This window comes from Halichoeres trimaculatus, unplaced genomic scaffold, assembly GCF_033239565.1.
Source record: "Halichoeres trimaculatus isolate MK-OKI-2021-1 unplaced genomic scaffold, fHalTri1.1 fHalTri1_scaffold_9, whole genome shotgun sequence".
Classification (NCBI taxonomy): Eukaryota; Metazoa; Chordata; class Actinopteri; order Labriformes; family Labridae; genus Halichoeres; species Halichoeres trimaculatus.
Window position 1 is genome coordinate 27,584,208 of NW_027437188.1, and position 23,731 is coordinate 27,607,938.

The 23,731-nt window shown below is 39.7% G+C and overlaps 2 protein-coding genes across 4 annotated transcripts in view; one reads left to right on the forward strand and one right to left on the reverse strand.

The window, feature by feature from the left end:
• Nucleotides 1-23,731, reverse strand: part of nbeab (neurobeachin b) — a 227,917-nt gene that overhangs the window by 52,545 nt on the left and 151,641 nt on the right. For all 3 annotated transcript variants that reach the window (XM_074680127.1, XM_074680125.1, XM_074680126.1), the window contains exons 37-39: nucleotides 21,781-21,905; nucleotides 12,403-12,552; nucleotides 7,150-7,286 (exon numbers count right to left, since the gene is read on the reverse strand). In XM_074680127.1, the coding sequence (XP_074536228.1) occupies nucleotides 7,150-7,286; nucleotides 12,403-12,552; nucleotides 21,781-21,905 (412 nt within the window). The remainder of the gene's footprint in view (nucleotides 1-7,149; nucleotides 7,287-12,402; nucleotides 12,553-21,780; nucleotides 21,906-23,731) is intronic.
• Nucleotides 4,158-6,499, forward strand: mab21l1 (mab-21-like 1). The gene has a single exon (XM_074679698.1). The coding sequence runs from the start codon at nucleotides 4,569-4,571 to the stop codon at nucleotides 5,646-5,648; it is 1,080 nt and encodes a 359-aa protein (XP_074535799.1). The 5' UTR covers nucleotides 4,158-4,568; the 3' UTR covers nucleotides 5,649-6,499.

Consider the following 23,731-nt stretch of genomic DNA (forward strand, 5'->3'; position numbering starts at 1 on the left):
AAGATAAATCACACTGCTGCCGCTGAGTGGCTGCCTCTCAGGCAAGATGGCAGTAAGGCATATTTGATAGATAAAATAATCTGCAGTTCATCATAAAGCTAATAAATTATTTCAGTAAAACCTTAAACATAATATTTACAGGGGAAAAGATGAAGAAAACAAGCTGTTTGAAATCACAATAAACTGACAGCAGCCTTCACCCAATCACTAACACACTACTGTTCAGCATTGTCATGTATTACAAAATAAAATGTGATAATAAATGAGCAGCAGCACTTTCCCTGCACTCAGCTGTCAAATGCACAACCTATGCAGGAAAAAGTGCACTGAGCTCAACAGAAGCTTTTGTTTTTCTTTTGTGAAGCAAACCAGACATTTTCTGGATCGTTATTTTGGCAAACAAACCCAAATTGTACTCATACTAAATTCATGCAAATACATGCATGTAATTTATCACAAAGGCTGACAAGCGTACCATATTGCAGAGGGGAGGGGGTGAAGGACCACATGAAGCTGGGACAATCAATTAAGTTTCATAATTCACACTTTTCCCTGCTTCTGTTATCTCAAAGTCCTCTTCAGTCTGACAAGGTTGGAGATTTCTGAGTGAGAAGATGCTCCAGATATGTTGCAGAGTGAGAAGAGCCTGTTGAGTTTATCTCTACAGGGTTTCTGTGAGCCTCTGGCTATGTGGTCCAGCTTCCTGACTTCTCCAGAGGAGGCAGCTGATACACAGTTGAGAATAAACCAAATGAATGGACACAATCCAAAGGGGGTCTTCAGTGCAGCTCCAGGCCTAAAAATTAGCTGGTCTCCAGCAGAGACGCCATATTGCTTGGAATAATAATGTTGAGTTATTAAAAATCCCAATGACAATTTCATTTTGTGGCAAATAAAATTATAGGAAATGTGTCAACATGAGCGGCTATCCCCCGAGATTAAAGTGTATTATTCCTCACAGTTTGAGAGCTGGTGCTGATGTCACTTCTCTGAAGTGTCACTGCTTTTAATCTGATTTATACAGAAATATGTCACCCTATTAAGTCCACTTTGACTAATCTGCATATTAGCTTGGGAGCTAGCTGGTAAACTCCCTTTGTATGGGACATGGCCTGAGAATCTCTTTTTTAAAAACTAAATAATCTCAGACATGTAATAGAGAGCATATGGTAAATCTTATTTGTTCTTGTGTAATAGGATTATTAAAATAATTAAACATCATCTGTAATTATGCTGCCAGTCAGAATAGTTCTGGTCATAAGGGTTTTGATCCAGCTTTATATTTGCCAAATGTTTTTATTCAAGCAACATCACTGACTAAAGTAATGAGGTTATAGAAATTTATAAATTGAATGAACCCATGAATGTGGCTTTAAAACCTTTGGTAAAGCAAGGGGGATTGTTCTGGTCAAATAAGCTAATAACATTTTTTGTGAGTCCAGCTCAGCTCACTTTTTAATATTTGTTCCTCTAAAGCCAGAGGCTAAATACTTTGTTGTGCATATAAAACATGCTCATGTTCATGTTAAAGGGATATGATCATAAGTGCATGTGGACATATGTTCTGTTTTTATGAAACTTGTTAATGTATAAAGGCAGGACATGAAACCCTGAGGATGAATTTTAAAACAGAGCAATATAACTTTAATGACTTTGGCTACAATCAGTGAAATATCATTTCAAGTCACTCAAAGCACGAGCGGTGTCATCAAAGGGCAATTTCAGCTATCAGACAAGCACCATTGACCTAATGCCCGGCCATATTAACACGATGATCAGTCTTAGTGGAAGAAAGGATGAAAGCAAAATGGAGGAGAAAAAAATGAATAAGTTGTAGAGGCATGCTCCAGAAACAAAGAGGCCTTCAAAGCAGGGTCACATGCTTGTGCAAAATTAGGGGAAGTAGAAGTCATTGTATTGATTTACACAATCATGCATGCGTTTTGCTGGGTCAGAAATAGGCCTGGGTGGAATCAGAGCCCCATATATCACACAGAAGGGCCTCCATTAGCCTAGCGGGATGGCGAATGAAGCAACAAAGCTTGCAATGTTGTAATGGTAAAGATATGACTAAGAAGATTGGATTGTCTCAGGCCAGACCTGACAACTGCTAGAGTCTTGGGACCACAGAGCAGGTTGAGTTACTGTGAGATCTGTGCAGCCACATGCTTTAGATTAGGAGGTGATAATCTCAATGAAAATCCTCCCTTCTATCACGCATATGGATGTCTAAGGGCAAGAGCACAAACTCAAGAGGTGCAACTGGATTCTGGGGTATCCGACTTGGAGCAAGATAGCCTGGGAAGCAAAACTAGTCTGGTTTCAATAAAAGTCAAGTACCTGCTGGTCCACAGACAGTGGGAGAGGGTGAGAGAAAGATATTCAAAGCCTTAGAGTAAAAGAGGCTTTCAGCTTCCTCTCAACACAAGAAATCCTTCAATGCAGCAGTCAGTGTTCTTGAGAAATTTGACAATTTATGTTCATGAATTTAATTACAAAAGAAATGTGATCAGAATGAGAAAAATATCCTTACATCTCAGAATTGCATTGTCCCACAATTATCTTTACGTAAACGAACCCCTTCATCTCTGTCATTTCTGCCTGGTAACAGCGTGAAACAATCACCGGGTTTGCCAAGAAGCTACAGGCAGAGCGCCCATGACAGGATGTGAAGATAACAGGAGTCACCTATCTATCAGGGCCTGTCCCGCACACAGTGCCTTCCACTCAGCCGCATCCATGTAGTGAGAGTCAGGGCTGACGTGCGACTCTTTGCCCCCATAATGTCTGGTCTTATGCAGCTCTGACTGGAGCAGAGATGAGTGTAAACGCCTTTGTGTTCTTTATCTGATCCGTGCACCATTATCTGTTTGAAGTCCTCTTCAAAGCATGCACTGTACCTCAGGAGATGGAGTGCCAGAGCAGTGATGAGAGCCAGAGAGGGTTTAATGTGGGAGTAACACTGTTTTATTTTTAATCAGCATCAGAAGTGTACACCCAGGACAACTCACTAATGCATTACAAGACTTCACATAAAAGAGTCAACATTTGTTTCCCCAATGGTTTGAAAAACACGCACATTTTATTTTTTAAAAGGTTATAATTTTTTTTTACATTTAATGGTTTTAATTTATTCTATTTTTATTGTTGTTTAATCACAACAATGATTATCCTGTAAATGACATTTTTTAATTATAAAGGCTAGTAATGCCAATTTATATATTAATCTCTTGAAAAAATAAATTAACATGATTTGCTGATTTCTATAGAAACTAAAGACAAACAGTATTTTAATGAATGATCATTTTAATTTAAATAATAAAAATAATTATTATCATTCATGACTACAAAAGAAATGAAACTGTTTTTTAAAGATTGCAAAAGTTATTTAAATTCTGACAATGAAGACCAATTATGAGACTGTAAAACAGTCTTCATGTTGCAAAGGTTCAGGGCAATTAAGATTAAAACACATTCCATCAACAAATGCAAAAACTTGAATTAAAAAGATGAACGCTGTTATAATTAATTACTGACTACGATGCGTAATACAAATACTGTTACTTCTTATGCACCATCAAAATGGCCTGGTGCTAAGAGTTCAGTAATTAAGCCAACAGTAGAGCGTCGAGCGAATAAATAAACCTAAAAGTTAACAACTGAGATACGCTGTAAAACGCACAGTAATGCAAAGCATCGTTGAAATAAACAGAATACATCTTTAAAGAACACTACAGATAATAATCCATTCTACCAAGATAACAGAGATGGAGGCCATAAAGACACAGCGTATTTTTTTTTACAGGGATTAAATATTTAAATTTATGAATAATTGTATAATTTCTCATTCGAAAGCACACACACTCTACAAATTCTTACCACCTTCTGTTTCGTATAAGATTCAATACACTATAATAAAATCAGCAGATAAGGTCCAAGGGAAAGCAGCGTACAATGCACTTTTTTTTCTCTTCAGTCCAAAACGCCAAGGTGTACTTCCGCTCCTCGATATACTACCACTACCTGTACTTTTGACTTGTATATAACAGCCAGGGATGAATTTGTTTTCGATAAACTGGGAAACGGTGACGCATCGGACAGCGATTGGACACCTTGGTTTCAACTCCTCCCTTATAATAAAGAATGTGTGTCTCTCTGTTGTAAAACACAGCAACACCGGGCGGCTGCGTCAGGAGAGCACATTCCACTCTGCGCAATTACGCGGACTCCTAACTGGCACAGTGATCAGAGAATATCTAAACGGCTTTTTTGCAGCTACTGAACTTTATAAGGTTGACATGGACTTTTAATCAGGTCGTCCTGGTGAATCCGAGGACTTGCTTCGAGCACTTTAATGCAGTTTACGGTACAGCTGCTTTGAATGTTGTGATATGATTTTAACGCATGTGCTCTAAGCACAGCTTGCAGTAGTTGTCTTATAAATAGACACTTTTTTCTTTTTAAATAGCTTTCTTTCTTCTCTAAAATTGGCTCCCGTACAAACAGCCGCGTTGGATCCCTCGGCTTATTGCGAGACTCCGGTGTATAACCCGGATCTCTGCCCTAATATGATAGCCGCCCAGGCAAAACTGGTGTATCACCTCAACAAATACTACAACGAGAAATGTCAATCTCGGAAAGCCGCCATCTCCAAGACCATCCGGGAGGTGTGCAAGGTGGTATCGGATGTCCTGAAGGAGGTCGAGGTGCAGGAGCCCCGCTTTATCAGCTCTCTCAGCGAGATGGATAACCGTTTCGAGGGACTGGAGGTCATCTCCCCCACCGAGTTCGAAGTTGTGCTCTATCTGAATCAGATGGGAGTATTCAACTTTGTGGATGACGGGTCTCTCCCGGGCTGCGCCGTGCTCAAGCTCAGCGACGGCCGCAAGAGAAGCATGTCTCTCTGGGTTGAATTCATCACAGCCTCCGGTTACCTCTCAGCGCGCAAGATTCGATCGAGATTTCAGACACTGGTGGCGCAGGCAGTGGATAAATGCAGCTACAGAGATGTTGTCAAAATGGTCGCTGACACAAGCGAGGTGAAGTTGCGCATTAGAGACAGATATGTGGTGCAAATTACGCCGGCTTTCAAGTGCACTGGGATCTGGCCACGCAGCGCTGCGCACTGGCCTCTCCCTCACATCCCCTGGCCGGGACCTAACCGAGTGGCTGAAGTCAAAGCGGAAGGTTTCAATCTTTTATCCAAAGAGTGCTACTCCCTAAACGGCAAGCAGAGCTCAGCTGAGAGCGACGCCTGGGTCTTGCAGTTCGCCGAGGCCGAGAACCGGCTGCTTCTGGGCGGATGCAGGAAGAAGTGCTTATCAGTCCTCAAAGCCTTACGCGACCGGCACCTCGAACTGCCAGGACAGCCCCTGAACAACTACCACATGAAAACTTTGGTTTCATACGAGTGTGAGAAGCATCCTAGGGAGTCAGACTGGGATGAGAACTGCCTTGGCGACCGCCTGAACGGGATACTATTGCAGCTTATTTCATGTTTGCAGTGCAGAAGGTGCCCGCATTATTTTCTGCCCAATTTAGACCTGTTTCAAGGAAAACCTCACTCTGCTCTAGAGAACGCAGCCAAACAGACTTGGCGACTGGCAAGAGAAATACTGACCAACCCCAAAAGCTTGGAGAAACTCTGAGGTAAAATATGTCAGTTCACATCGTCTTAACATTGTGTGAAAGAGGCCTAACCAGCTCATAAACGGACAAAAAATATTGCCAAACAATTTGAAAAGTCTCGTAAAATGTGACTGTCCTCTGGTGTAGAATATATTTTGGCCAAGCCTGTTTTAAAAAAGGTGTTTTTATTACACAGGGTTCAGTTTGCCATTTTCCCTGTGCGCCCTTTGGCGCTGTCAGATTTTAGGAGCAAGTCTCAATAACCGGTCACCTTTAATCCAGGAGGCCACCTCTCTCCGTGACACTCAATCTTTTTCTAAATGCTTTAAAATAAAGCCCCAGACAAACTTTGAAAACAAAAATTAAAACACACACACCTGTACATTTTATACTGTAAATACATTCATAGATTGTGATTCAAGTGGTCTGAAATTGTGAATGTTGTTCTGTGACACGTAAATAGGATCCACCTGTTTAAATCTACTTCTGAACTTTTTCTTTATCTGCTAGAAACCTCTTTAATTTATACTTGCATCCGTGGTAGTCTGATTCATCTGTCTCGATGGACATTGTCTCATTTTTGAAAGTTTACATTTGATGGTAGGCGTACACGACATTTGTTACATTGAAAACATTCCATCGATTTACTTGAAACATTATTTAAAGTACTCGAACATTTTTGGTTGTTGTTTCTTTACCATGTTTAGGCCTACATGACAAAAAAGAAAATGAGAACATATATATAGTATATATATTACAGTTTAAATGAAAAAATGCACTTGAAATACACTGGATTATAACATCTGTGATCTGATTTTTTATTTCTGTCTTTGATCTAATTTAAAGAGCTAATAAAACGAGCTGTTTTATATTTGTGTCCCATTATGCTTTTATTAAATGCTTATTGAAAGTTGTGAAGTAGGCCCCAACATCATGATGATAGTATCATGTCATGGCAATTTAATCTCGGGATTTTTGACCCCATTAATGTACACATTGACGCAAAGACAAGGCGAAGATTTTGTTTTTGGCATGTAAAACTTAAAAAAAAAATCTGCCACTGATATTTATTTCTTAATTTAACCACAGTCATGAATATATATATATATTTTTAATTTCGATATCCTTAGAGGCTGGCATTCGTTTGCAGAGAAACTGTCTCCGTCGACTTAAAGCTGAGGACGAGTAGGCCTCAGTTGCTAATGTGTTTTTTGTTTAAAAATTTTAATGTGTTAAAATCAAAACACACGACATACTGTAAGGTGATTATAGGAGAAACATTTCTATTACATAAAATATATATTTATTCGTCCCTGGTTGAAGCGCAGCGCTCATCTGTGAAGCATCACCTGTGCACGTGCGCCTTTTTCTGAATTCAAAAGCAACTGTTTCTTAAAAAATAATACACCATCTTGTGTATATTAGATAAAATACAGTGTTTCAAAAAGAAAACATAGACGTTTCACAAGCCACACTGACCGCTTTATACTCGGGCTGCACTCTTGCGTGCAGGTTACCTACCTTTGGGTCGACCCTTTTGAAGGCAGGGTCATCCTCGTCCACCTCGAAGTAGATCTCGGTGGTGGTGATGGACAAAGTCCCGCGTGCCACCAGGACGGGGGCCACGAGCTGGGCAGGGCTGCTCAGGACCACTGGGCCTGCAGAGTAAAGAGGAGGGAAGCACATTCAGATATTAGCATGCAAAAAAGATTACATTTTAGTGAAATGAAACGAGGCTCGGAGTTATTCTGTTCAGCTCATCAGTGATATTAAAACGGCGTGTGTGCATTAAACTGTACGTCTCCGTGTGCGCATTCACACCCAGCTAACTGTAGAATTTTGAAATTACCGCTGGCAGACAAACGTTTCGCTTTTTGACAGTCCTCGTTTTATTACAGCACCATGTAAAGGACTCTGAACGCTTTTTGTAATTGCAAAATAGGTATTATTCTTCAGACGAATTAACAGCGAGGGAGGTGTCAAATATTCTTTATTTGTACGTTTTGGGAAACCAGAAACACAGATTATAAAAAGACTTAACTAACTGGCCGGATCACTGCGCAAACAGCATCAAGTAGACGTTATCATTTAGTTCAGTGAGATCTATTTATTCTTCCTTTCCATGTCACATCACCATACTGAATTTACGTAACGTGTGTTAAATATAAATCAAAATTAATAATACGTGGTGCCTCCTCAAAGAACAATTATCCACCATCAGAATTTTTTTATTTGAAATAAAACGCTAGATACAACGATCAAACTCAAGGCTTTCCCTCTAGTCCAAATAATTGTGCTAAATTTGAAGATGGGTTTGTGACCCTGCCAGCTCATAGTGATCACATCTTTATTTCAGTCTCCTCCTCCCTCCTTCTCTTCCTCTGCTTCCTTCATCCTCCATGTTCTCAGATCAGTGTCGCTGTGGAGCACCGTTATACTCATTTGTCTGCTGCTCTCGAACGAAAAGCTCCCCCAAATCAGGATATTTATCGATCCCTTAAACTCCAAAGAGCCACTTTAATGTCTCATCAATCTTAATCTGCGTTCCTCAGCCAATTATGGCCGATAGTGTTACAGGAATACAAGTGGATTTCGGTCTCAACTCCCAGAGCGCCCCTTCATCGCTCTTTGCAGGCTGCACAGCCAAAGCGCCTCCCCGGATCTGCTCTGTGCGCTGCTCGGGTCCATTAACGGAGATCCTATCTGCTGATGCTATCAGGCCACACGCTACACGTTGCTTACAAGCTTCATATGAAAAGTAAACACTTGTAGTAACCGTGGCTCGTTTTACAGCATCAAAGATATGGTTCAGTGAATAAATAATAAATAAAACAGTATTCTTTTTCAGCTCAGTTCAAGCTTTTATTTTAAACTACTATTACAGAATAGAATGCTATACCCTACTCTCTGTTTTCTGGGAGGTTACAGCTTGAAAATGAGATTGTCCTTGTGTACATAAACTCTCTGTCCCTCTTACTAAAATTAACACTTTTAATACAGATGTATTGTGTTTTGGCACTCGAGGGCTAAACAGAGAGAAAGACACAATGCCTGCAGCATTAAGCCACAGCATCCATTGCTCATGGGGAGGAAGCGGATTAGGCTGTAATCCCCTCAGGGATTCTTCCATAATTAGGCTATATGGCATTAAAATGTTTACAGGAGAATAATGAAATTAAGGACAAGTTACACAGGATGAGAGGTGTACGTGCAAGCTAAAGATAGGATAACCTCTTCCTTTGAATGAAAATGCAAATGCATCAAATGGCAGGCCTTTTTAATGAAGTGATGACAAAGTCTCATTTGGTGAAGTGGGAGTTTGGGAGAACTGCTAAGAAGATGGGTATATTATTACCCACATCCATCAGCTGGGTTATGGTGTTGAGAAGACTCAGAGTGTTTATGCTGTGAGAAATATACAAGTGGAGGTGGATTACTAAAACACCTGATCACTTATGGTCACTTGCAAACCTGTACATGTTGACTTAAAAAAGTTACACTCACAGAGCTACAATCGAAATGACTTCTCCAGTATCCAACATACGGCTCAGCTAAGTCAGTGAAGCAGATATTTTTCTTGCAGGGACTGAATTTTATTTTTATGTTTCATATTTGCATATAAAAAGAAACTAATTTTTTTTAAATTAAACATGGATGGAATTTTGGTTGAGGTTTTCCAAGTGAAGTTTAAATAATTATCTTCTTTGTTATCAATATTTACTTTAAATAAAGAGGGAATTATAAAGATTTGAATCAAAAATTAAAAGAATAATGGAGTACTGGAATAAGAATGTGAATAAGAATATGAAAACACTAACAGTATTCTCATGTTTTATTTTTCCAAGATTACACTTCAGAAGCTGTTGCGATGCTTTTACTATTTTATGGGTATGTCACCACTCAGGGGATCATAGATTTGGATGGGGCCTAATCAGCTGTGCCTGCTAAACCAAACTCTGAAATGTACCGACCCTGCTCTTGTATCAATCAAATCAAACTCGTGAAAGCCCTTGTGAGGCTTTGGCTCTTCTGCCTCCTTCTCACATGCTCATCCGAAGTTTTATTTTCCTCCATTTTGGTTGAAATACGTGCAGAGAAAAATTTGAATTTAGTGCCTGTGCAAGGAAAGACAGCGTTTCAGCGTGTCTGAGAGGGAGCGAAACTGATCATAGGTTCAGTAACCACAACTCCCTGGGCCTTTGAGTGCAGGCGCCGCCCCTTTGGCAGCCAAAGCAGCCGGCGCTGACCCAACGGCTGGCAGGAGGAGCACAGTTGTTGACAAGGAGATGGTCCCAGATCTCTCATTAAGGCTGTTCATGCCTGAGATTAGATAGGGGCCAAACACAGACAGTGCATAATGGTAAAAACATCTGAATGCTATAAGTGAGGGAGCTCCCCCACTGGCAAACAAAATGAACTCGGTTATGATCTCACATAAGGAAATAAATAAAAAGACACCAAACACTAATTTAGGATGGAGTTAATGCCTTATACATACATTTTTAAATAATTCAAAACATATTGTCATATTGCAAGTATCCAGTATCTTTAAGTGAATGCATTCTGATTGTTTTTTATGATCATCCTCTCAATCACACAGCGTGGGGTTCATCTAAAAGACACGAGTGTGTGACTGCCTGCTGGCCCCGGGACAAAGGGGAGGGGTTATTCTCCTCCTCTGATGTTCATCTGTGGGATCTTAAAGGGGATTTCACTGCTCAGCAGTGCCCTGATTTAGCCTGGGTCTCATACACTAAGCCATGATAACCCGGGAATATGTAGACAACCATTCAGCTGCGTGTATTATGTTAGCTACACCTTATGTTCAGTTACACATGGCCATTTTTATCCATTATATTTAGTAGTTTAATGATTACTAGCACAAAACCTTTAAACAAAATCTACAACCCTTGGTTTTCAATGTAATGCCATTATTGAGCAAGAAAACCCATCAGTGGCTCAGCTTTGTTGTTTTTGAGTCATATGATTGTTGACCTCTGACATCCCTGAAACATATTTCAAATAGACAACATGTCAGCCCTATAGTAAAATGAGTCACAATGACCCCGAGTACTCACCCTTAGAAGAGAAACTTCACTTGCTTTATTATCATTGGAACATAAGAGATGTTTATATAATTGATGGTGGCTGCCAGGGCTGAGTATTTACTTTATATTGCACCAAAAAGCATGTCTCATTTACGCATCAATCCAGTAACACAATCTGCTTATTTAAAGCTCAAAGTATTGCATGAGGTGTTAAATGAAGATTTGGCTTTTATGGACAAGAACATAGAGCTGCATACTTGATACACACTCAAAACTGAAGTGAACTCTGGATAACTCACCTTTCAGAGCCATGCCAGCTCCTTGAAAAGCAGCCAAGGGTTGGCCGGCCAGTTTGGCTCACACACAGTGTGATGTTGGTTACTTACAGGGTTTTTGGACAACCTTTGCCTTGGCAGTAAGTATCACTACAGACTGACTTGGGTTGAAGAAAGAACTAAAATGGTTTAAGACACTGAACTAAAACAAATATAACAGCTACATGGGGGAAATTGATAGATGATATCAGATAAAATATCAGATAAAATATCAGATTTATTTTTTGCTTTTCTGAAAGTTACACCTAAAGGATTATTCAGAGAAAAAAGAGCAGTGTTTGCTTACATGATAATTAAATACTTTCTCATTTTTATAGATCTATCTGTTGAGATTTTTCTAAGAACATATACTGTATCTTCCGAAATGTGGAATTTTAATAACAGTAATCTGCTTATAATAGACCGTAAACACAAAAAATACAATTTGATTATCTAAAAAAATATTTACCCTCTACTGATCAAGACTGGTGTGCTAGATCAAGTGTTAGTACAATTTGGGGTTAATAACAGACATTTCTAAAACTGAATGTTGTTCATGACTTTTTACGACAAAATTTTAACTTTGAAGTTAGAAAAACTGTTTTACAAGTATTGTCACATGATCTTGTCAGAGGACTAATCTAAGAACACGCTACTAACAATACACAAGCCTCTATGATTGCCTTATAAAACCATAATAATGATTGTATAAGCTATTGGAGAGGAGAATATCCATGAAACAGCGACTGTCTGTTAGTGGGAGTAAGTGCAAAAGATGTTTAATCATTTGAAAACAGTGTGCCAGTGTTCACCACTTTTAAATGACGTGGCACCAAACTTTGTGCTGGGTCAGATGACAGGTTGAACAAGGCCACAACATCGTTAAACACTGGCAGTGTTTTATATCATCTTTAATTACTGATTGGTAGAAAAATATTGAATTTGAGCCGATACACTGTGGGGCCAATCATCTTTCTTGTGTTAGTTTATCTTTAAAAGACTTGCCTCTGGAGATAAACACACAGGGAAGGAAGGGTGCTGAGGAGATCCAAAACAAAACAGGGGATTCTTATTAGACCAAAACAAAAGTTTGCTGTCAAATGTAAGCAGAGGTATCCAGGTAAAAACACAGAGACAAAGCCTGTGACTTAAGAATTACACTGCAGGTGCAGAAAGAAAACCATAAACTACTTTGCAAATTATTAATAAGACTTAGATACATCTAATAAAACTATCTCAAACTTTTCACAATTGAAGTCTCTACATTGATCCAGTCTCCATTTGAAACACTGATTTTAATCATGAACACTGGTACTCCATGAGCCATTAGAAGGAAGGTAGATAAAAGACTGATGCTCCAGCAGAGGTGATGTTGACTCGGGGTTAATGGAGGTGCTGGTGTGCTGACTTACCGCCCAGGTTGTCCATCTCTTTCTCCTGCAGCAGACTGACGGCATCATCGTCTCCTTCCAGCATCAGCTCCGTCTCAGGGTTCTGGCTGGCCACGGTTTGACTGCGGTAGACCATCTTGGACTTGACCCCCTCATCCTCCTCCTTAGTGCCTGCCAAAAGTCAGACGAGGAAGATGAAAGAATTAATACAGCTTTCTGACCTCTAGAGCTCAGATCGGTGTCACTGCACCTCTAAGGATACACCTTCAAAAAAAAGAAAAGAAAAAAAACTCACCTTTTTCAATCTGCAAATAACTGTTGCCATTTGCTGTCAAGTTTCTTCCCAGAAATACAGTATTATTGCAGATTGTAAAGTTTAAAATATCTAATCTTGTAATGCATCATCAACACATCCACGATCCATTTTAAACAAGTGTGTATATCCACATTTTGAGACAAAGAATCCATTTTTTTAGTTGTTATTTTTTGCATCAATTAGAACATCTAAAAAACACTAAAGCGAGGAGAATCTCTACAGGAAATACTCAACACAAGCAGGTTGGACCTGATCTGAGATGTTCACTAATGTACTTGCCATAGCATATGAAAGAATGTCAGAGTACACATTCGTTCACTGAATACATTTCACGTGGTTGAACATCAGAGGTGTTTGAGCTTTTATTTTTAGACAAGGTCAACAATAAAACACTATCTGTATCTTGAAAGACCAACAGCTGAGCCGGGGGGATACATCTCGTGCTCGTAGTCGATTAGAGATATCATTTGGAGCTTTTGGAGGCTTGACAAGAGTGAGACTGAACAGACAGCACAATTAGGAAGCTGCTTACACCAGGATTTCATCATATGGCTATAGCAGAGCACGCTCATTGACAAAGACATGTTCATACATCCCGCAAAACAAAGAGGTCTCACATCACATTTATCAGCTTGAATCAGCCCGTCTCCAACATGTGCCTGCCACACAGCTGCTCACAACGCCTATGTGGATTTGTCTATCTGAAGTCCAGTGTAGGAATGAAGCAGAGGAAAAAGTTGCGTACGAAAAAGGAAGAACACATATCTAGAAATGGGAGGCGGCTGACACCCGTCTGACATGTTTCCTTTCAGCACAGTTCTTAATTCGCCTCTCCCTTCCCCGAGGAGCATATACCTTGTCTTGAAGAGGTCACATTTGACTGTTGTCAACACTGCTACTGAGAAAAAAGTCTGCTTCCTGCTCTGTCTCATATCTGGAGTGCTTTCATCAGGGGGAGGGAAGAAGTCTGTGCCTTTCGGAAATGAATTCTGTCTAATGTTAAAGGCAAAAGCCAGCCAGCGGTCAGAGATCAAAGCTGAACTGGTGAAACTTAAAACTGTAATTCTGTAAACCGTCATTATGCTTCGAGTAAATGAGGGAAAGCTCAGAGGAGAGGCTGATGTTCTGACTGGCAACTATGTGCAGGGTTGAGTAAACCAAATAAACCATGCTGATTTCTACATGCAAATGACCAACATCAGCTCCTGCAGGGGGGGCACGAGGCAGAGTAGCGGATCTGCTTCAACCACAGCGAGGTCTACTCTCACATGAAAGCGATGTGGTTATAAATAAAGAGAAATGAAAAGCTATGAGATGGGGGAGAAAATGTGCTGACATGACAAAAGGTCTTCACATGAGTGATAGCTCTTTGACGTGAAGACACGGAAGTGTGTGAGTGAAAAGTGGTCCACATTTGTCACTATTACAGTTCTTGCTGTGCAGAAACAAAACCATGACCACCTGATGGGGAAAAAAAAACCTCAAACAAATCACAGAAAAAATTATAAAACAGACAACTCTCAGCTGGGGAGGTTACTGCATGTGTGTACATTCATCAACAAATGATACAAACACTTTAATGTTTAAGAAGCTGTATCTTTTAAATTCAGATTTTATTATTCTTGAATTAAACAAAGGTCACTCCAGATACATGATGAATAATGAACTAATTTTCATAACAATAACATTTTGGTCTGGCTTTGGCAAAACTACTAACCAACACAAGTTTAAATGCATGCTTCAGTTATACAGACTCTAGTCTTTCAGTCCAATCCTATTAACTGTTAAACAAATCATGTTTAAACCATAATTAATAATCACAATAAGAAATGTGATAATTGCTTTTGCCATTATATAATGTTACACAACTAGCATTCATTTCAAGAACCTCAGCAGATGAGGGGTCAGAGTGAAGCCACCGACTCCTCAGCGTCTCACAGCAGTTTCATGACATGTTGACTCTTCAGCCCTTTTGGGTTAAAGCCAGGAGCAGACACTGGTCTCACAGGTCCACTCGTTTAATCACTGAGCCGAAGCTGCTCGGATAATAATAGTTCACAAATTAGATTTCTTTTAAGGTGCACTGCAAAACTTTTTGACCCTGTTGGAGGCTGATTACGACCTGCTATGTCCAAAGGAAGATCCTTTTAACCTTTAACTGGGGTCATTGGATAGACCAGTAATACAAAGTTTCTTCTACAGATTCTGTGGGGAAAAAAAGACATTAAAAAATCTGCATCTTGGTATCTTTCACTTCTTTTGTGGCTAAAAACAATGTTTTTATAGTTATGCAGTTTTCTTTAGTTTCATTTTTATTTCATTTTTACTTTTGTTTTCAATTTCAGTTTAGTTTCAATTAGTTTTTAGATTAAGTTTTCTAGTTTAGATTTTATTAGTTTCAGCATTAGTTGCAGTCTTTTTTGTTGAGTGGGGTAGTTGTCAGTAGCGAGATCAAGGGGCAACATTTAAAAAAAACATTTAAAAAAATCAAGTCTATGCAGAAGTGTTATTCATTGAAAATCTGCTTGAGGCTGGATGCTTAAAAACAAAAACAAAAACCACATAGACACCAAGCCAAAAACCAGGCTTTTGCAGGATTCGAAAACACATTTGCAGCCATGTTCAAAAAACAGCTTGGGTCTGAATGGCTCATTTCTTAATCGTCTCACACTGTGCAGGGGTGAATTTTATTTCTAATTCAGCATTTAGAAGACATTAAGGTTGCAAGTTTATCAAATCGGAGGTGCAGCTCATGTGCCTGACAGGTGGCGCCCTCCAGCCTTTTGTAAGGCTTTTGTAAAGCCCGCCTCTTGAGTCAGTATTTCCAATATGGCCGCTGCTGACGCTTAGCTTCATCACTCTCTCAGGAACAGATGTGTGACAACACGGAGACTATGTCCATATATTACCAATTTCAAAAATGTATTCACCAAGGACAAATACACAACCATCCACATACAACAAGAAAACGTGTCACTCAGTGTAATTCTGTCTTTCCACCAGGCTGATGGTAAACACAAAACCAAGACGGTGAGTTTATGTATGAAGCAGATTGACAAGGAAGAAAACTAAAGATATATTTTCAATAATTTCATTTTAATTAGGCAGTGTGTCAAATTGCATTTTTCCATAAGCACTTACCGGAAACTACAATTGCATTTTGCAGCTGTTCACAGATTTTCTTCTGTTACTCACTGATTACAACCACTGATCATCAGTTTATCCATTCCTGCCCCTTCCTCTACATAGCCAATATGGCGACCATTGAGTTTGGGAAGTGTTCGCCATTCTACATTCAACTTTCTGACTGTTTCTTTTGTGAATCAGCTGGGAAGTCAAAGTGCATTAAGTTTTTCTATACTGTCAGTGTGAACGCCCTTTTATGCAACCAGTGTAGTAAGTGTAAGTACAGAAGTAAGTGATTGGGGATACAGCCTGAGTCAAGTGACTCACAATGCAGATCAAGTTAGTTATTATTTTTTCTGTTTTTATTATAAAGAAGCATCACGTTTATTTTTATTTCAGTTACTTAAATTTTTTTTTTTTTATCTTCTGTTGTTACTTTGTTCATTTTTGTGAACTATAATAACCTTGCTGTAGAGTCTGAGGGATTTTATCACAGGAAATTTACATTAAGCACATGATACCATTGCTGAAGGTAGTTTTTTGCATTTTATAAAACCCCTTTAACTGAAATATTCTTACACATAAATATTGGTGTTTCAAAACTTAATCTACAACTAATGTTGAAAATTATCAATATTTATGGGCATCATGTCTGCCCTACTCCACACTAACTAAAGTGATCTAATTCATCCTGAAGTGTCATGTAATAAAGGAGAAAAACGTGTGTGTTTTTGATGGGAGAAGCATGCAGACCAAAAATTAACAGTGAATGTTAGCGTTCACTTGCCTGTACGAGCAATACTTATTTGTGTTCCACGTAAGACAGAAAAAGCAAGCTAAAGCTAAAGCCTGGTTAAATTCATGCCATCTTGGATAAACGCTCCTACGTTTGGAACATATTAGTGCACAGTAGTTTTATTTTTCAGTATGGAATAGATACGAATTTAAAGGCCATTAAACGGCTTCAGAATCAGCCATGTTTCATGTATACTGCAGAGCTGGAGAGTTCTGTGGCACTGGTTTTTTATTTTTATAGCCTCAGTAGAGCCAGCGAGCATGAGTTTTTCTGAGTCTCCCATGTACTATACACCCCGGCTCAAACACACTTCACTGCCACTCCTCAAAAAGAAATTCCCCACATCATGTTTCACTTAGGTTTACGCTAATGTGTATGTACTTCCTTCACAAATAAGAAAAAAGAGGCTATTGCAGCAACGCTTTGGGTAATTCAATATACAGGACCATAAATAAAACACAAAATACCTCCAAGTTGCTTGTTTGAGAGGGTTTCATGAGGTGGTTTAAACAGCAAAGAAAGATCCAGATAAAGCCGGAAAGGGACAAACGCAGGGCTGTTTTAGACATCAGTGAAAATTCAACTGAAGAGGCAACATTTGAACACAGCCCAAGACACACGGCGATGTGAAATCTCTTATAAACAAAGACTTGAGGAAAAAAGCATTAACTCCTGAGCCTGAGCAGAAATTATTCTGTTTTATGTCTCATTCTGTCAGATGTCTGTAGATAACGTGCATTAGTATAAGCCTCAGTTCGTTGGCTTATTTACTTCAATATCTCTTAATGTACATCAGCGTTTCATTCAGTCAAAGCCTCCACATAACGTGAGCGCTATAGAATAGTGTAAATACATCTTTTCCGTTTCTCAGACTCTATCTGTTTCAGATCCTGCCCTCCTACGCTCCCTCTCCATGGGCTCCACATTCCACTTGCAAAGAAAAAGTCCAGTCCACGAGATTACATTACAGTTATGGCAATGCAATTCTGCCCTCTGTCTCTTCACTTTTATTTACACTGCACTGAGAGATGAAATGAGGGGGGAAAAAAATGACAGCTTCATACTTCCTGTGATGTAAGCCATCCGTTCTGCGGTGTATGTGTTTTGAGATTGTAAAAGTAAATATTATCACTTTGATGTAGGGGAGTTTATACGGTGGGGACGCTTCCTCCTTGCATTATTTTTATCCAATATCCTGGGATGTGTGGTGCGTGTATTGTGCTGCTAGAGGTTACAAACAACCTCGTATTCTGGCCATCAAAACGTTTACATCACTGTCTGATAATCCTCATGTTCAGACGTGCAGATTTGCATGTTAGTTGACGCTCTAACTTCTTTAGTCACAGTTTAATATCTGTGCTAGAAAGCTGCTGAGAGTTAAAATCACATCATGAGGACGGTGCCTCTGCTGCAGCAAAGAGCTATAAAGACCTGAGCCCAGGGCAATCAGCTCAGTGTGAAGCTTCTCACCTGAAAATGAGACAGCAAGGACACCCGGAGGTAAAACACTCCGTTAAACACTTGGATCAATATTAACGTGACTTCCATTTCATGCTTGCCCAATTCCAATCACCTAACAATATACTCTGATGCTGGGCCGTGGCTGGCTGTAACAGGGCAGGTTATTACAGGCACAGGGCAGAGACAGAATCTGCTGGCTAAGCTGTCAATGCTGCTAATAGACATCGAGGTGGAGTTTAACCTCCCATCACACACTCTCATGAATGTGCACACTTTTACACACAAGTCTCCAAAAAGTGATTACGAAGGTAAAACACATGATGCGCTGGTTTTGCTAATATAGCAACTTGTCCTAAAACAAAAGTTACCCAAAGATATTTGCAAGTTTTTTGCATAAATTTTAAACACATGTTCTTAATACCACAGAGGAGGATTGCTACAGTATCTGATGCTGTTAAGAATGGCGCGGGCCCCTCACTGAAGTGTTTCTGAGGAGAAAAAAAAAAAAAACTTCCCCCACCAGTGAGCTCATAAGACTGACGTTTACTGCGAACACAACAGTGTAACTTTGCCCTCTTCAAAGTAAAGATGGTTGCTGGGCTTAAATCTTAAAATCTTGCTGTCAAAACAGAAACAGTGTATTCAATTTGGACAGCTCACTGGTTCCCTGATAGTCCCAGATTTTAAAGCTTCAATAATGACTCTCCAGGGCCAACTCAAACAAGCCTCTTTGTTTTTCTACCCTGGAGCCAATGCAGTCGGGAACCTACTAAAAAGTTCTATAGAGTCCCTGTCAAATGCAGGAAACAAAGTCTGGATGTTATTATGAATAGATTTCCAACCTTTGGGCCTGTGCATCAGGGTTATCCACTAACGACAGGTCCTATCTTTAATAACATGCTAATTAAAGCGAATATTCATTACACAAAAAAATAAAAAAATGCAAACTGTCATTGCACATTTTCAACAAAAACTGCCAACTGTCACTGCCAACGAAAGCTACCGGAGCTCAGCAAAAGAACAAAAGATCCTTCTCATTTTAACTCAAAACAAAACCTGGCCTCCGCTGTGCAACCACATCAAAGCCTGCTGGAAAAAGCCTGAAAGTGCAGCTCACCTCTGGAGGAGAGCAAAAGGGCCATCCAACCGCAGGCGATCCCTTTCACTTGACAAGTTTATACATTATTCCGCTCATTAAAACCACCGCATGCCAGCAGGACTTCAACAAGTCTTCAGTCAACTACACAGGAGTATTAGTGTCAAACAAAACAAATGATTTTAAAAGCACAATCTGGTGATCAGGACTCAAAATAATGAAATATATTTGCTGTATTGTCTTAAGGAGGTTGGTCACATAAGGACAAGTTGGTGGAATGATGGGTGTGAATAAAAGTGCAATTAAGAGCTCTCAGTCAAATCCTCTTCTTAATTTCTTCCCCTAACTCTGTCTTTATTAATTTAGCATTGTTCAGGCACAAGCAGAAACCCCCAAGTTGTATGTAGTTTGATCAGCTCTTCAATGAAAAAACTTGTATTAATTTTTTAGTTCAAATCTTTATTTTCAGGGGCAAATGCTTTTACAGTCTCTAGGTTTTTAACACTTGTAGGCTTGCTCCTTTTGGATGCAAAGAGAGTTCATCGTTTCTTCACAGCAGAGCTTCATGCACTACTATTTAGACTAAAGCCTCTGTCAGCCTCAGGAGCTCTCTCAGAGGTACTGGTTCTCGTTCTTTTTTTTTTTTTTTTTCTTTTCAAAGGCTTTAACTGAATGAATGAATATCGATGTCTTTCTCGAGTTATGAAAACATACCAATGATGGGCAAAGAAACAGAAAACATAACTGAAAAATAACAATAAAAAATCAAAAACAGATTACCCAGGGGCAAGTTAAGCTAAGTATGGTGGTCAAAGCCTGCACCCCATGTACATATGCTATAAACTTTGACCCAGGTTAAATTCTTCCCCAACCACATGTTGTTTCCTACTCTCTCCATGGTCTCTGAAATAAAAAAACAAGGTGGAATTGATTAAAGCTGACATTAAAGCTTCTTAAGCTCACACTTCAGGAAGTTTTATTTTTTACCTCCGCCAAGGAGGTTATGTTTTTGTGAGAGTTTGTCTGTCTGTTTGTTTGATTGTTTGTGAACAACTTAACTCAAAAACAAATGAACAGATCTTAATGAAATTTTTAGGAAACGTTCAAAATGGGATAAGGAAGAACTGATTAAAGTTTGGAGGTGATCCGGATCACCGTCCAGATCCTGGAACTTTTTAAAGGATTCTTTATCATTGTGATATTTTGCCATTTTCACCATATGTGTACATAACTCCATGATAAATGGTTGTTTTGCTTTGCAAAACAATACAAGACAAGTTCAACATCATTTCTGACAGATGTAAAAGTACAATCTAGATCTTGGCAATATTCTGGATACTAAGATCTGGAATATGAAATGTGTACTAGGTCATCATAATTTTCAACACTGTCAGGTAAAAAATTATCGTACAAACCTGCAACTAACACCAAATTGTAGCAGACAGTCTGCTGAAAGGGGGTATAACATTAAAGTAGGACTAAAGTGTCGCAGGACAATCACAATATGCTTGGCGGAGGTCTGTGCTCTCTCAGTGCTTTCCTAGCCTATATATGTTCTTATTTTATTACTGAAAAGTTGACTAGTATTTACAGTGTTGATCCACTTCATCACAGTTTCTTTGCAGATGATACTGCAATTTCCCCCTTTTATATTTCAAAGCAGGTTAAAAGTTCAAAAGCTGTTATCTATTTTTTAAGTTATCCCTTCTGCAGCATCAACACATCACTAAAGCCCATAAAATTAACTCATGACCAAAATAATGGAACTGCCACAAACCCTGAACCAGACGGTGCAATTATAGCAAGTGTGTCACATATAGACCACCTGCAGCCGGGGCAGCAGCTGGCATGTGTTTATCTACAGAGCTGCCATGATCTTCATACAGCAGCCGTGGCAGAGCTGAAAGTAGCCAGATGACATCCTAAAAGCAGCCAACCGTTCGGCTGCAGTGGCTCAACACTGAGACAGCAAGAGGTCAGTGAACACTGCGGTTGTTGTGAATGTGTTTCTGTAAGCCTGCAGTCATTTTGAAAGGTAATCCTGCCCATAATGCAGTGCCAAGTAAAAATGGGCTTACTCCATTAATTTTAGAATCAATACAATCATCCATGTGCTGTTAAAAGTTTTCTCTGCCATTCAATTACAGGAAAGACTGAAGGGCCAAGAGTGTTTAATAGTACTGAGCTCCCTCCTTTAAAAGTCACCCTTGCGTGACGTAAGGCAAAATTGACACAAGGTGGTGGGCAACACTACAAGACCGCCCCGGTCAATATGAGAAGTTTCAGTCAGAGAAGAGAAACAATAAAGGCAGAGACCCAATTTGTTCTTCAGTATGTGTTGTAATGGAAATAAAAAAGTGCAATAAAATGGATGTGTCATGTTCAATTTACATGACTCATAAATATGTATCCTATAAAAATGACGCTTAGTTTTATCTGAGCAGTGTTCTAACCAGTACAGACAAGACTGGGCTGGCTGTTGTGCCCTTTAATGCACTTTCTAGAAAGCTTTAATGGTCCATATTTATTTAAAGAAGTGATGTCCTCTAATTTCCCAATCCCTGCTTGAAACAAAGGCACAGATTCAGTAAATGGTTAACTCACCATACTCCTGCAGTGACTTGCATGAGACGTCTAGGTGGGTGGAGCCATATGGATTTTTGATAAATCTCCGCCTCCGCCGTAGGTCATCCTCCCAGTAGTCGAGACGCCAGAAGTCATGCAGATGACTGCGGGGGAGACAAGCAGGAAAGGTAGGTTAGATGGAGCAAACGACCCTCCTTATCAGGGGAAAACATCCTGAGGAGAAAAATCAGGCTGCAGAAAGCAGATTTATTGGGCTGACTCGTGGCATGCTCTGCATAGGTCCGCTAATGTTAGCATAGCTAAAGCCCATAGCATCAGAACAGCAGGGAGCAGCAGCAGCCGCTGCACACATAAATCACAGGCACTCCCATTAACAAATACAGCATCAAATTACAAGTATAAATGGCACAGCTTGCCTCCTTCTTTACAATGTTTTTTAACAAGACTTGTAAATCAAAGGTAGGAACCTTAACGCAGACAGCGTGGGGTTTAATGATCGGGGTCTTGGGGCGGTTGAGGCATGAGCCTATAAAACAAGCCCCCTCCCTGCATATGTGGAGCCATGATTAAAATAATGTGCTGAAATATTCATTGAAATGATTCCCAGAGCCCTGAAGCAACCCGACAGAAAATTGCATTTTTATTCATTATTAATAACAGCGAATTAGGGCCGTAAAAAAAAAGAGAAAGAGAAGAAAACAGTTCCAGCATGTGGTAACCATCTTTGTAAATGATTATTCCAACATTAGTGAGGACCTGGGATAATTTAATAGCTTGCAGCTAATGCAAACCATTAAGCACCAGGACTAGCAATGGTTTGCTAAGTGCTGCTGTTCCAACTGTGCACTAGCTGGAGCCATTTCAATCACTCTGTGTTTCTTTCAGAGGGGATGCAGCCAAAATACTTTAATTTAATCTAAAGGCAGAATAACACACACAAAACTGAAAAGTATTTAAACTTAGTGTGAAAACGACGGTGCTCGATTTAATTACATAAGCCCAGCATGAAGGGCTTAACCTTTTATTTTCAGTCAGATGTGAAGAAATAAAGCATTGCTCTGTTTCATTTTAATTTCTGTTAACCACGCAATAATACTGTGCATGATGTAGAACAGAGCTTCTCATGCTCTGAGTAAAAGATCTGATCTGCACCTTAATGTGGCAAAAGTGTTATTAGCCATCCAAAGCCCCAAATAAAACCTTGAACCTGGAACGTGCAACCAAATCCAAGCAGAGGTTCTTCAGAGCATGAAGATACAGTCACAGCTTGGCAGGCAGCCGTCTATTACATTGTATGATTTCTGCCCCGTTCCCTGCCTCAGTATTGAAGCAGTCTAAACAGATTAAAGTGTTACAGGGGATCACATCACAAAATACTGCCTGCCTGCTTGTGAATATTATATCTACAAATGTCAGAAATCAAGAGGCTCAGGAGACTTAGCTGAGCTCTGACAGCAACAAGGGCTCAGTTTCAGTTAAGTATCAATCAAAATTGTGCATGTGCGTGTGTGTGTGTGTGTGTGTGTGTGTGTGTGTTCATGCAGCCGTGCACACATTGTATGCACAAAGTATCATGAGCCGCTGTATGCAAAGCAGGACTGAACGCCTTGAGCTTGTCCCCTGTCAATCTCCCTCAAAGCTTAACAGAGGAAAAGAGAGATGTCAGAGGGTTGAAAGGAGAAACCCACGTAAATGATATTGTAAATGCAAGATTACACAGTGTGAAAAATGTAAATCCACTGAAGGCAACTGGGCGATTACCGCTGAAGATTATGTCCCCTAATTCTTGCAGCAAAAAGACAGCAGATGCCGATGGGGGATAAATCCAGCACTTTGAAGATTTCCTTACAACAGTATTAACTGCCTGTAAGGCATTTTATTTGGTCTGCCCATGGATGTTCACTTGAGTGGAACCTCAGCCCAAGCCAAAATGCCTTCATTAATCTCACGGCAATCAAAAGAAAAACAA

Bases quoted from the DNA above. Each gene is read 5' to 3' on its own strand.
- mab21l1 (XM_074679698.1), top strand. From the start codon at position 4,569: ATGATAGCCGCCCAGGCAAAACTGGTGTATCACCTCAACAAATACTAC.